This window comes from Aotus nancymaae, unplaced genomic scaffold (assembly GCF_030222135.1).
Source record: "Aotus nancymaae isolate 86718 unplaced genomic scaffold, 86718_ANA_hifiasm-v0.15.2.pri h1tg000075l, whole genome shotgun sequence".
NCBI classification, from domain to species: Eukaryota; Metazoa; Chordata; class Mammalia; order Primates; family Aotidae; genus Aotus; species Aotus nancymaae.
This window is the reverse complement of record NW_026988490.1, coordinates 3,240,364-3,253,099: the sequence shown is the minus strand read 5'-3', so window position 1 is coordinate 3,253,099 and position 12,736 is coordinate 3,240,364. Positions and strand designations below refer to the sequence as shown.

At 44.2% G+C, this 12,736-nt stretch overlaps 1 protein-coding gene across 3 annotated transcripts in view; it reads left to right on the top strand.

Annotated features, from left to right (window-relative positions):
* The window catches only part of OCA2 (OCA2 melanosomal transmembrane protein), a 225,315-nt gene that overhangs the window by 66,647 nt on the left and 145,932 nt on the right, over positions 1 to 12,736 (top strand). For all 3 annotated transcript variants that reach the window (XR_010339211.1, XM_064367820.1, XM_064367821.1), the window contains exons 14-15: positions 5,566 to 5,713; positions 10,634 to 10,691. Coding sequence is in view for 2 of the 3 variants with exons in the window: in XM_064367820.1 (XP_064223890.1) it covers positions 5,566 to 5,713; positions 10,634 to 10,691 (206 nt within the window). In the remaining variant the exon portion in view is untranslated. The remainder of the gene's footprint in view (positions 1 to 5,565; positions 5,714 to 10,633; positions 10,692 to 12,736) is intronic.

The following is a 12,736-nucleotide window of genomic DNA, read 5'->3' as shown; positions in this document are numbered from 1 at the left end:
TCTTCCCCCTAGGTGGTCTGTCCCAGGGAATTAGGGCGTTATGATTTTCCGCTGTTGCAATGGTTTTCCCTGCCCACAAGGTGGCAGCCTAGTCACACTCAGCCTGCAGAGGCTTCGTTGAGCTGCTGTGGGCAAATTGTCCTGGGAACTGCAGGGTGTTTCCCGATGGGTGACGCCCCTCCTCCACAGAGCTGGACCGTCCCGTGTTCAGCCGTGTTTCCAGAGGCGTTCTCTTTGCCCAGGAAACTCTTGGGTTGAGTCCCTGCCTCAGCTCCCCTTGCTGGCCCAGAGGGGATCCGGTCTCGCTCACTCTACACAAGGGGCCGCTGCTCCCTGCCTCGGGTGCAGGCAGAGCAGCCGCGCCAGTCCAACCAGCGGCGCTGGCAACCCGTGGAGCTTCTCCACCTGTGAGTCTCCTGGTCTGTGGGCAGTAAAAATCCGCTGCCCTGTGAGCCGCTGCATCAGCCAAAGCAGCGGCTCTGAGATTCGTGGCGCGCCCTTGCCCGGGTGTGTCCTGGCTTGAATCCCTGCTTCAGCTCCCCTTGCTGGCTCAGAAGTGATTCAGTCTCTCTCGCTCTGTACATGGATCCACCGCCCCCCACCTCAGGGCGTAGGCCGAGCGGCGCGCCGCTCCGCTCAAACCAGCGGCGCTGGTGACCCGTGCGGCTCCTCCTCCTGTTAATCTCCTGGTCTGTGGTCAGTAAAAATCTGTCTGGAAATGCGGCGTCCACTCACCCTCTGCGCCTTCTTTCGGAGCTGCGATCCCGACTTCCTCCTAATCGGCCATCTTGAAAAGTCCTCCAAATTTAAATTCTATAATATATATGTAGGGATGGCTATTTAAATTATCTGTTTCTCCCTGAGTGACTACTGGTAGATTGTGTCTTTCAAGGAATTTGTCCAGTTAATCTAAGTTGTTGAATGTATTATTATAAAATTGTTCTTAATATTCTTTCATTATCCTCTTAAAAGCTATTAAATTTTTGATAATGTCGTATCTCTCATTCTTGATATTGATAGTTTGTGTCTTCTCTCTCTCTCTCTCTCTGGTTGATTTGTCAATGTTATTGATCTCAAAGAACCAGCTTTTAACAGATTTTTCTCTATAGTTTTTTCCTCTTTTAGTAATGTCTGTTCTGCTTTGTATTACGTATTTTTTTTTCTGCTTACTTTTGGACTTACTTGTTTTTCTTTCACTAGTTTCTTAAAGTGGAGGCTAAGGTTATTGATTTTACGTGTATCTTCTGTGACCTCTCACTAATTGATTAAATATTTTATTTCATTTTCATTCAGTTCAAATTACCTTATAAATCATCCTTTTATTTCTTCTTTGATCCTTGGATAATTTAGATGGTTTATTTACTTTCCAAGTATTTGCGACAATTTTTGCAGTTACCTAATTTAGTTCCTCTATAGTAAGAGAATATATTTCATAAATCTTGAATACTTTAAAATTTATTGAGACTTGTATGGCTATAGAATGTGGTCTATCTTTATAAATATTCTGTGTGCACTAGAAATTAAAATGTACTCTGCTCTTGTTGGGTGGGATGTTCAATTATGTCAATTATAGTAGCTTAGGTCGGATTGGCTGATAATGTTATTCAAGTAATTTATATTCTTGCTGATTTTCTGTCTACTTATTTTATTAATTATTGAGAGATGGATACAGACCTGTCTAAGGGTGATTATAGATTTGCTTATTTCTCTTTAATTCTATTTGCTTTATGCGTTTTAAAAGTTTACTATTAGGGCACATAAATATTTAGGATTGTCATTTCATCTTGATGAATTAACACCTTTATTATTATAAAAACAATCTTTGTGATCCATGTTAATATTCTTTGCTCTGAAATATACTTTGTTGTTAATATAACAATTTCATCTTTCTCTTGACTAGTGTTAGTGTGGTATATCTTTTTCCATCCTTTCACTTTTAACATATTTATGTCTTTAAAGTGCAGTTCTTGTAAGCAGCGTATGTTTGTATCTTGCTTTTTTATCTACTCTGATTGTCTCTTAGACCACTTAAATGTAATGTGCTTAGTTGATGTCATTGAATTTAAGTGTAACATCATATTATTGTTTTATGTTTGTGCTTTGTTATTACCCTTTTCTTCATTTATGTCTTCTTTTGAATTAATTATTTAAAATATTCTATATTTTCTCCTCTTTTGGCTGTGAGTTTTTTGGGCTTTAATTCTGTTTTGTGATTTCAGTGACTATACCACTAACTTTGAGTGATATTACACTACCTAACATACAGGAGAAGAACCTAACACTAGTTAATAGTTCCATTTCTCTCTTTCTGGCCTAGGCTTCTTCTCCTGAGATTCCTAGCTCTGAGCTCACTACTCTAGGCTTCTCTGGAAGCTATCACCTCCTGTGTGAGAGTACATCCCGCACAGCACTTTCTTTGCCTGTTTGAAACATGCATGTGGCCACTCTAAGTAATGCCATCAGAAGCTGGTTGAGAAGCTTAGAAAGATAGAGGCTGATAGAGATGTAAGTGATGAGACATCTGATGATGTCTCCTCGTAAGAGGTGAGAGTGGTAAAGACAAAGAGTTGAAACTTACGTGGTAGAATCAGAGCTTACACTGGTGCTGGTGGTCATTTGGGAATTAGAGTTGTCTCTGAAGATCTTTAATATCTTTAACTTTATTCTGCAGGCCATGGGGAACTACTGGATATTTGAAAGAAGGAATCAATCAATCAATCAATCCTTCACCTATTTATCTATAATCTATCATCTAATCTAGGAAATGATAAATCCAGGAAGATGATAACTAGAGAATATCAGTCATCTTTCTGTCATCTAGGAAGGTGATAGATTTATTTGATTTTATTATCTAAATTAATAGCTGCCTGCAGCTAAATTTTTGTATTTTTAGGAGAGATGGGGTTTCACTGTTTTGGCCAGGCTGGTCTTGAACTCCTGACCTCAGGTGATCTGCTCGCCTCGGCCTCCCAAAGTGCTAGGATTACAGGTGTAAGGCAGATAGATAGATAGATAGATAGATAGATAGATAGATAGATAGAACAAGCGGTGTTTTATGATTATCCAGGGAAAGGTTGGTAGGAAGTGACTGTAGTTAAAGCTTACTAAGGAACAATACAAATTAAGAAATGTGAGAGGGTGAGGCCTGGACAAGCAGATAATCAGGGACAGGATGAAGCAGACAAGAGCTGTGCCAGCATGTCCTGGGCTTCTCTTGAGGCTCATGCTGCCCTAGCATATGTTTGTTTATGATGTATCTTGTATCTCTTTCCAGTTTTGGAAGGCCATCTTGTAACTTACCAATTAAAATTTATCCTTTAGCATCAAACACAGATCTGACACCTGTGACATAATAATGTTAATATGGAAATATAAAAGAGAATAACATTGACAAGACGAGTATGATGTTTCAGTCTTGTGTGCCTAGAAGAACAATTGCATTATGTAAAAACTAAGAAGGTGAGGGTAGGAGAGAAACTTTATGGAAGGAAGATAAAGTGTTTAGCTATGAGGTTGCAGCACAGGGTTCAGAGGGAAGTAGTGAGCAGGAGGCTGGGTGTATGGTCTTGGACCTCAGCAGAGTAGACAGGGTGGGGAAATGACAGGAGGTGCAGAGGAAGTCTGGGAACTGATACATGAACACGTTTTGGTAAACTGAGTTCTGGGTGAACGGAGTGAGACTTCTCCCGGCCAAAATCCCTCCCAACTAAATTCCTTCATAATTTGCATATTACATCCTACAACTAGGAATACAAAAGGGCATTGCCTGGGTATGAATGCATGGGTTGATCTGAGGAGAGCAGCACATCCTTTTTGGTTTGATGGGTTAGAAGGCAGGTAGGTGCTGGGTGTGCGTGAAGGTGGCTGAGGCTGCCACTGGAGAGTGAGCACCTGCAGTGGGAACATGGGACTGGAAGGCCAGCTCTGCCAACATGGCCTTGGCCTCCAGCTCTGCTTCTCCAGACATAAAGGCATGGAGAGACTTCCAGCCTGCACCCAGGGGCTGGCACTAGAGATCAGCCATGCAAATGTGGACAATTTAAAGCTGACCAGCTGATTCAGAAAGTGGCCCTTCGCCAATATGCCTTTAGAGAATTGCTGGAAAGTCTCTGGTAATTCATGGACTGGCTTTTAGTTCTGTCTTTTACATAACAAGATTTAGAGCACTGGCTGAAATACTGGCTCTGTCTGAATTATATTGGAGCCCTTCCACAGATGCTGTTACTGTATTCAGTGTTTCAGAAAGTGAGTTCATATCACTTTCTCTTTCCCTTTCTTTTTATGTTATAGCCTCATAGGTGGTTTAATGAAGTGTGAGACTTTTCAAGAGGATCTGTTTCTCCAAATAGGCCTTTGAATTATACCCAAGTTCCTTTTATTTGAGTAAGCTACAAAGCATCCAGATGTACTGAATGAAAACATATTATGTATCTTAGTTCTAAAGCGTTTTCATCTTGGTAGGGCTGAAGCTTTAGAGAAAGCCATGTGCTCGCTGAGATAGTTCTGGTGCTCCCAGACCCAGCCCATACTCTCTGAGTCTCCACAGGCTTCATGTACGGGCTGCCTCCCACTACCTGACTCATCTTTGTTGTTGGGGTAGGTCTGCCACGCAGTGGGGGATCAGCACTCGCGTACTGAACAGAAGGGGCTTAAAAGGTAGCGTTTTTGCTGTTCATGCGGCTTCCCTGGTCTTTGGGTGATTGCCATGCCTTGAATCTGCCCAAGCTGCTCTTCAGGTACTCCAGTCCTTGTTTGAAAGGCTGTGTCTTTTCATCCTGTCTTTAATTCTTGTGATACGTAGTGTGGTGCAATGCACATAAGGGGTGCTTCATGAAAATACTGTGCTTTCTTCTATTCTTTGTAATGTTTTTAACGGCAAAATAGAGGTTAAATGTAAATTTTCATGAAATATTGTAGTATCTTAAGAGGCAATGAAGTGACACATCATTTCTGTCTACTCTTCTCTATCAGAAGGTGTCTGAATTCAGTGATGGGTGAAAATTCCACTAATTCATAGATTTCAGCATTTCATTAGGTGTCTACCTCTCTCTCGCTTGTGTCAGAGACAGCTCAGTGGGGCCTGGTTGGAGGGCGCCTCCCTGCCTTCTGCCGCTTACCAAATGCCCCACTGGAGAGCCCTGAGCACATTCTCCTGAGAATTACACTTGTGTTTTCACCTTTCACTAGATCTGCTTCTGAAACGCCTCAAAGACTGGGCAATGTGTAGAGTTTGGCTTGAAGCAGATCCAAAATATTTCCTGCAAGAAGGGGAAAAGGTGTTGGGTGCTAGCTTTGATGTTTGTTCAAGAAAGGAATTTATTCTTCACTGAAAGGGTTGAAATTGCATTACTTCACTTTTTTGATAATTTTTAAATGTCTGCTTTGTCATCTGGCTCCGTGGCAATAGCTTGGTGCTGAGAAGCCGTTGCTCCGGGTGACCCTGGGCTACCTGTATGTCTTGAGTGCGTGTCTCTCTCTCGGTCATCGGGTTGTGGGGAGCAGAGCAGGATGCTGCTGATGCCAGAGGTCAGTGGAAGACCCAAACTTCCCTTCCTTTCTCTGCAGAACTGAAGCACGAGATTCACGTCTGGCGCCTGACTGCTCAGCGCATCAGCCCAGCCAGCCGCGAGGAGACTGCTGTGCGCCGCCTGCTGCTGGGGAAGGTGGTGACACTGGAGCACCTGCTCGCCGGGAGGCTGCGCACCTTCCACAGGTACCGGGCGGGGTCCTGCTCAGACTGTTCTTGGCGGGCGTGCAGCAGAACATTACAGGACCCAACAAAATGGCAACACTAGCTGCGTGCGAATGCATGATTTTTAGGGGATGGACACTGTGCTGAGCCTCTTATGGTGCATTTTATTTAACTCTCACTGAGCTCTACAGGGTGTACACAGCCCAGTTTAAGGACAAAAAAAAAAAAAACAAAAAACCACACACAAAAGCAGAATCTCAGAGAATTTGAACAGCATGCCCAGGGTTGTGCAGCTTGGAAGCAGGGGCGCTGGACGTGGCGCTCACACTCTCCACTCCTGGGCTGTCCTGCCTCTCCACATCATGACTGTTGCACAACAAAACCCAAAACCATTCATGCAAAGACTAACCTGACAAAATGCTCTCCCCGTAGTAGATTTTCAGGCACCTGAAAGAATACAGATGTCCCGTTCCATTTGTTTCCTGGCATTTGTTAATCGAAGCTGAGGCTTCAAGGGTCACCATGAAGTGGCGATTTTTCTCCTTGCTGTGACATGGTGCTGAATTCCAAACTGTCTTTTTTCTGGAAGCTCAGACCCAAGAAGCAGGAGTCTGGTGACCCTCCAACGGATGCTGAAGCTGAAGCGTCCTCACAGCTGAGCTGAGATTGGGTGGAGATGTCCGTCTAGACAGGGGGAAATGCGAACAGTTATGAACAAAATCTAGACTGTATGTTGCGGTTCGCTGAGCCCTGAGGGGTCACCCTGCATGGATGTCTTAAGGGCTGGTCCATTAGTGGGAGGTTTCACAGGCAGTCGCGTGGAGTCCCACACAATCCGGGATGAAGTGCTGGCTCAAGTGGCATTGGCTCCATCCCCGGCCCAGGACTCACCTTGCCTAGTTGTGCTGGAGCAGTAGGACCAGTGTCCTCCGGCCACAGGAAGGCCCTGAGTTGCAGGCTGGGGAGAGAAGGACCAGCTTCGGCAGCAGCAGATCTTAAAAGGAGACACTCCACAAGTTAAAGATGTAATAAATTGTCCTGGTGTTGGGTGTTAAAGACACACTCAGTGCATCTCAGGTTACAGGTGGGAGGAAACGTGGGCTCCAAGACTCACCATGTTCCCATCAGCTCATCAGGTGTTAGTCACACATGGGGAAACTGAGGCCTGGGGAGGCATGGCTTCCCGAGGCCACACAGTTGCTGAGAAGCAGATTACCATGAGGGTGTCCTAAGGCAAGGTCTAGCTCTACAGCTCTTATTTTTACGTTTTCTTTTTTTTAAATCTTGGTTGAAATTATATATATATATATATATATATATTATATATATATATATTTATTATTTTTTAATTTTACTTTAGGTTCTGGGGTACATGCGCAGGTCATGTAGGGTTGTTGCATAGGTGCATACATAACCAGGTGGTTTGCTGCCTCTATTCCCCCTTCATCTATATCTGGCATTTCTCCCCATGTTATCCCTCCCCCACTTCCCCCTCCCTGCTGTCCCTCCCCTAGCCCCCCTTCACTGCCCCCAGTGTGTGATGCTCCTCTCCCTGAGTCCACATGTTCTCATTGTTCAGCACCCGCCTTTGAGTGAGAACATGCAGTGTTTGGTTTTCTGTTCTTGTGCCAGTTTGCTGACAATGATGGTTTCCAGAATGATCCAAGTCCCTACAGAAGACACGAACTCATTGTTTTTTATGGCTGCGTAGTATTCCATGGTGTATATGTACCATATTTTCTTTGTCCAGTCTATCATTCATGGGCATTTGAGTTGGTTCCAGGTCTTTGCTATTGTATACAGAGTTGCAGTGAACATACGTGTGCATGTGTCTTTATAATAGAACAGTTTAAGTCCTTTGGATATATACTCAGTAATGGGATTGCTGGGTTAAATGGAATTTCTTTTTCTAGATCCTTGAGAAATCGCCACACTGTCTTCCACAATGGTTGAACTAATTTACACTCCCACCAACAGTGTAAGAATGTTCCTATTTCTCCACATCCTCTCCAGCATCTGTTGTCTCCAGATTTTTTAATGATCGCCATTCTAACTGGCGTGAGATGATACCTCAGTGTGGTTTTGATTTGCATTTCTTTAATAATCAGTGATGATGAGCATTTCTTCATATGTTTGTTGGCCTCATATATGTCTTCTTTTGAAAAGTGTCTGTTCATATCCTTCTCCCACTTTTGAATGGGTTTGTTTGTTTTTTTCTTGTAAATCTGTTTTAGTTCTTTGTAGATTCTGGATATTAGCCTTTTGTGAGATGGGTAGATTGCAAAATTTTTTTCCCATTCTGTTGGTTGTTGGATCACTCTAATGATGTTTCTTTTACTGTACAGAAGCTCTGGAGTTTAATTAGATCCCATTTGTCTATCTTGGCTTTTGTTGTCATTGCTTTTGGTGTTTTAGTCATGAAGTTCTTGCCTATTCCTATGTCCTGAATGGTTTTGCCTAGGATTTCTTCTAGGGTTTTTATGGTGTTAGGTTTTATGTTTAACTCTTTAATCCATCTGGAGTTAATTTTAGTGTAATGTGACAGGAAGGGGTCCAGTTTCTGCTTTCTGCACATTGCTAGCCAGTTTTCCCAGCACCATTTATTAAACATGGAGTCCTTTCCCCATTGCTTGTTTTTGTCAGGTTTGTCCAAGATCAGACAGTTGTAGATGTGTGGTGTTGCTTCCGAGGCCTCTGTTCTGTTCCATTGGTCTGTGTCTCTGTTTTGGTACCAGTACCATGCTGTTTTGATTACTGTAGCCTTGTAGTATAGTTTGAAGTCCAGCAGCATGATGCCTCCGGCTTTGTTTTTTTTTGCTTAGGATTGTCTTGGCTATGCAGGCTCTCTTGTGGTTCCATATGAAGTTTAAAGTGTTTTTTTCCAGTTCTGTGAAGAAGATCATTGGTAGCTTGATGGGGATAGCATTGAATCTATAAATTACTTTTAAGCTTCATAAGCGAAGGAGAAATAAAATCCTTTATGGACAAGCAGTTACTGAGAGATTTTGTCACCACCAGACATGCCTTACAAGAGCTTCTGAAAGAAACACTAAACATGGAAAGGAACAAGTACCAGCCACTGCAAAAGCATACCAAATAGCAAAGACCAAAAATGGAGTGAAGAAACTGAGTCAACTAATGGGCAAGAAAACCAGCCAGTAGCAAAATGGCAGGATCAAATTCACACATAACAATATTAACATTGAATGTAAATGGCCTAAATGCCCCAATCAAAAGACACAGATGGCAAACTGGATAAAAAGTCAAGACCCATTAGTGTGCTGTATTCAGGCAAACCATCTCACTTACAAAGACACACATACACTCAAAATAAAAGGATAGAGGAAGATTTATCAAACAAATGGAGAACAAAAAAAAGCAGGGGTTGCAATCCTAGTCTCTGATAAAATGGACTTCAAACCAACAAAGATCAAAAGAGACAAAGAAGGGCATTACATAATGGTAAAAGGATCAATCCAACAAGAAGAGCTAACTATCCTAGATATATACGCACCCAACACAGGAGCACTCAGATACATAAAGCAAGTTCTTTACGTTTTCTTTTTAAAAATTGTCCTCAGAATCATTCGACTGTGTCTGCTGTGATTCCTTACTGCTCAGACTGCTCAGACTGGCTGTGTGGTCAGCCTCCTTTGATGCTAAAATGGCGTTCTCCATTGCACAGCCCTTTTTCCCTAATTGGTATGGGAGGAAATCAGCCAGGAGGTGTGGGCTGAGTCAGAAACATGAAAAAGGAGAGGCAAGTGGGAGTCACGGAAGGGGCTAAAACAGCAGGAGTGGCACAGACAGAAAGGCCTTCAAAGCCGATCTTCCCCAACTGCTGGCCTCAAGCGATCTTCCTACCTCAGCCTCCCAAAGTCCTGTGATTTCAGGCATTGAATTGATCATTGATTGATAACAATCAACTTTAAAGCAAGCGACATTTCTTTCACCGTGTTTTTCTTTAGTTGGTTGTAATAGTTGTATAGGTGCAGTGCCCTCATTTTGGAAACAGAGATCCAGGAACATAGAAGTGTACATAAAAAGGAGAATAAAGAGGCTGACAGCTGCTGCCCTTGTCCATGCTCTGGTGCATGGTTTTCATGAAGCTTCCTGTGTGCAAGCTGTCACACGCACCTCCTCACACACACTTATTGCATAATTCAGGTCATTATATGTATTTTTTGGGGGAAATTATAGAGTAAGCACCTTTTCCAGCCAACAAATGAAGCCCCATGGGCCCCCCATGACGAGTCACGCCAGGCTCTGCATTACAGACAGGGTCTGGGCATGAAGTGCTGATGGCTGCTCTGTGATATCACCATGTAGTGTGACCAGGGAATGTTGGGGTCACCACCTGCAGGGGTCTGTCCTGCAGACCCTGACTCAGTGACGGATGAATAAAGTACACTGACACACAGAGATTATGCTTTGCCAGTCTGGCTGAGGGTCTGTGGCGGTTCACAGACTCCCTGGAGAGTGCTGTAAGAGTTGTGACCACTGGCCTTCCCCAACCAGCAAGACTCACATTTATTTAGTAAAGTTTAATTGACAAAGGCTTGAGTAAACATCACTAGAGGTTAAAGATCAGAGGACAGGTTCTGAGCCCTAAAGCAAATACCATTGGAGGATAATATCCCTGGTTGACCCCGCCCCCCAAGGGCAATCTAGCTCAAAGGTCTGTTTTAAGACCACATGAGTAAACAAGATAGCTGGGTAAACTACTCACATTCCTTTGTATCTGAGCCCTAATCTTTCTGGCTCCTGCAAAGAGACTCTGGCTGCCATCAGCCAAGAACTATAGAAAAACCCTTACGCCTTCCAAAAGGGTTTCAGACTGTATTCTATAACTTTCTCTAATATTTTTCTCTTAATATTTTTGCTACCACCCTGAGTGAATTCCCACAAGGGAAGTAATGAGTCTCTTCTTTTCTCTTTTAGACAGATCTCACAGGAGGATAAAAATTGGGAGACCAATATCCAGGAACTACAAAAAAAGGTATCCAGCTTTCTTTTCTCAGGGATTTCTGATTCACTTCTCCAAGAAGAGAGTGAGTGATGCCTTTTCCTTTCCTCACATGACTGAAAGCCGTTTCTCTTTTTATTTCTGTGGTTGTACACAAGACATATTTCTATGAGTGAATGGGGAAAATGTTTCCAGACACAGCAGGCTGATTTTCTCAGGAAGTGGGAAGTGAGCATCTTCACAGGCCCTTTCCTTTCCCTGCACCTTGCAGGGCCATGCTCTGAGCGGGTGTCCCTGACCACCAGCCCTCTCCTGGCCCTGAAGGGCAGGCCCCAGGCTCACACTTTGCAGAGGGGAGATAGGCAAAGTGTGCTGCGTGAGATGAAGCAGCTTTAGGACAGACATGGGACTTTTCAGGGCAGAGCTTGTTTTCGGCTCATTCTTCTGTGGGGGTGGACTTTCTCAGCCCATTTGTGAACACAGAGGGCCCCTTCCCAGTCGCGAGAGCTCTGCTCAAGACCTGCTAGGAGTCGTTTGCATCTCAGTGACATTTCAAATCCATGCAGTTTATTTTCTAGGGAGAGATTGATTACCCGCCCTAATTGTGACGGGCACAGTCTCCACGCGAGTCAGGTGTCTCCTAACAGGGCCGCAGTGCACCTCACATCTATTGTATTTGTTTTCCATAAAGATTTTGAATGCAGTCTGATGAGGGGCCTCAGTGCCTTCACTCCATCCCATGTAGATGGTCAGGGTTAGAAAAGAAAGGTGTATCTGTGATGCTCTTGTGGACCCCAGGTTCATACAGATCGTGCCTGCCCTGCTAGACCATGCTGTTTTAATAATGAGTTGGAGAGGGATCGTGTGCCTCTCTGTGCATCTGGATGAGGACTGCAGTGAGATGAAGTGGACAGGCAAGGCTTGGCAGCATTCCTTTATCACAGCTAAGAATTCCTACAGAAATGCCTTATCCAGGAGTCACATACATACACACACACACACACACACACACACACACACACACACACACAGACACACGCACGCGCCATGGAATACTACTTAGCCACAAAAATGAATGAAATAATGGCTCACAGCAGCCTGGATGGAGTTGGAGACCAGTGAAGTAACTCAGGAATGGAAAACCAAATATTGTATGTTCTCACTTATGAGTAGGAGCTGAGCTACAAGAATGCAAAGGCATGTGAATAATACAGTAGGCCTTGGGGACTTGGGGGGAAGGGTGGGAGTGGGGCGAGGGATACAAGACTATACATTGGGTACCGTGTACACTGCTCAGGCTGTGGGAGCACTGAAGTCTCAGAAATCACCAGTGAAGAACTTACCTGTGTAACCAGACACCACCTGTCTCCCTGAACCTATTGAAATAAAAGAAAAATGATCTCAGGTATCCAGAAGGAGCAAATTTGAATGACACTCCCAAAAAGCTTCCACTTCCACGAGCTGCAGGATGCTGGAACGCTCTTTGACCTGCCTGCTCTTCCACCTCTGAGCCTCGAACTGCCTGTGGCAATAGCCACTTTCTGCAGTTGCTGCGGCTCAGGAAGGCTTGCAGTGCCTCCTTCAGGCCTGGTGAGAACCCGCATCCCTCGCCTCTGAGCATTTCAGTCTTTTTCCTGCCATGCTCCTTTGGCCCTACTTCTTCAGCACAGAATCATGTAGGAAAATGGACCTTCCCCAGAGGGTTGAAGGGGAGGATGAGAGGAGGCTGGTGAGCCACGAGCCTTTGCAGTGGGCAGGGAGGGGCAGATGCTCACTAGTGGCCCCGCTGCACACGGAGGAGGGGCTCTGTTGGAGCTGCTGCAACACAGAGGGGCTTGCATGTGTTTCTGATGGCAGCAGCTTTACCTATGAGACCAGAGAAAGCAAGAGAGAAAAATCTGTATGTAGCTGTAGCTCTACCTCTGTGTGTCTATATCTATATGTCTGTATCTGTTCAAATCCAGGTAGCCAGAAATTGCTGTGATGATAGATATCTAGATCCACCGATATCTACGAAGCTACAGACATTCGTCATCATTGCCGTCCACATCTGTCCACCTAGACAGATTAGACAATTG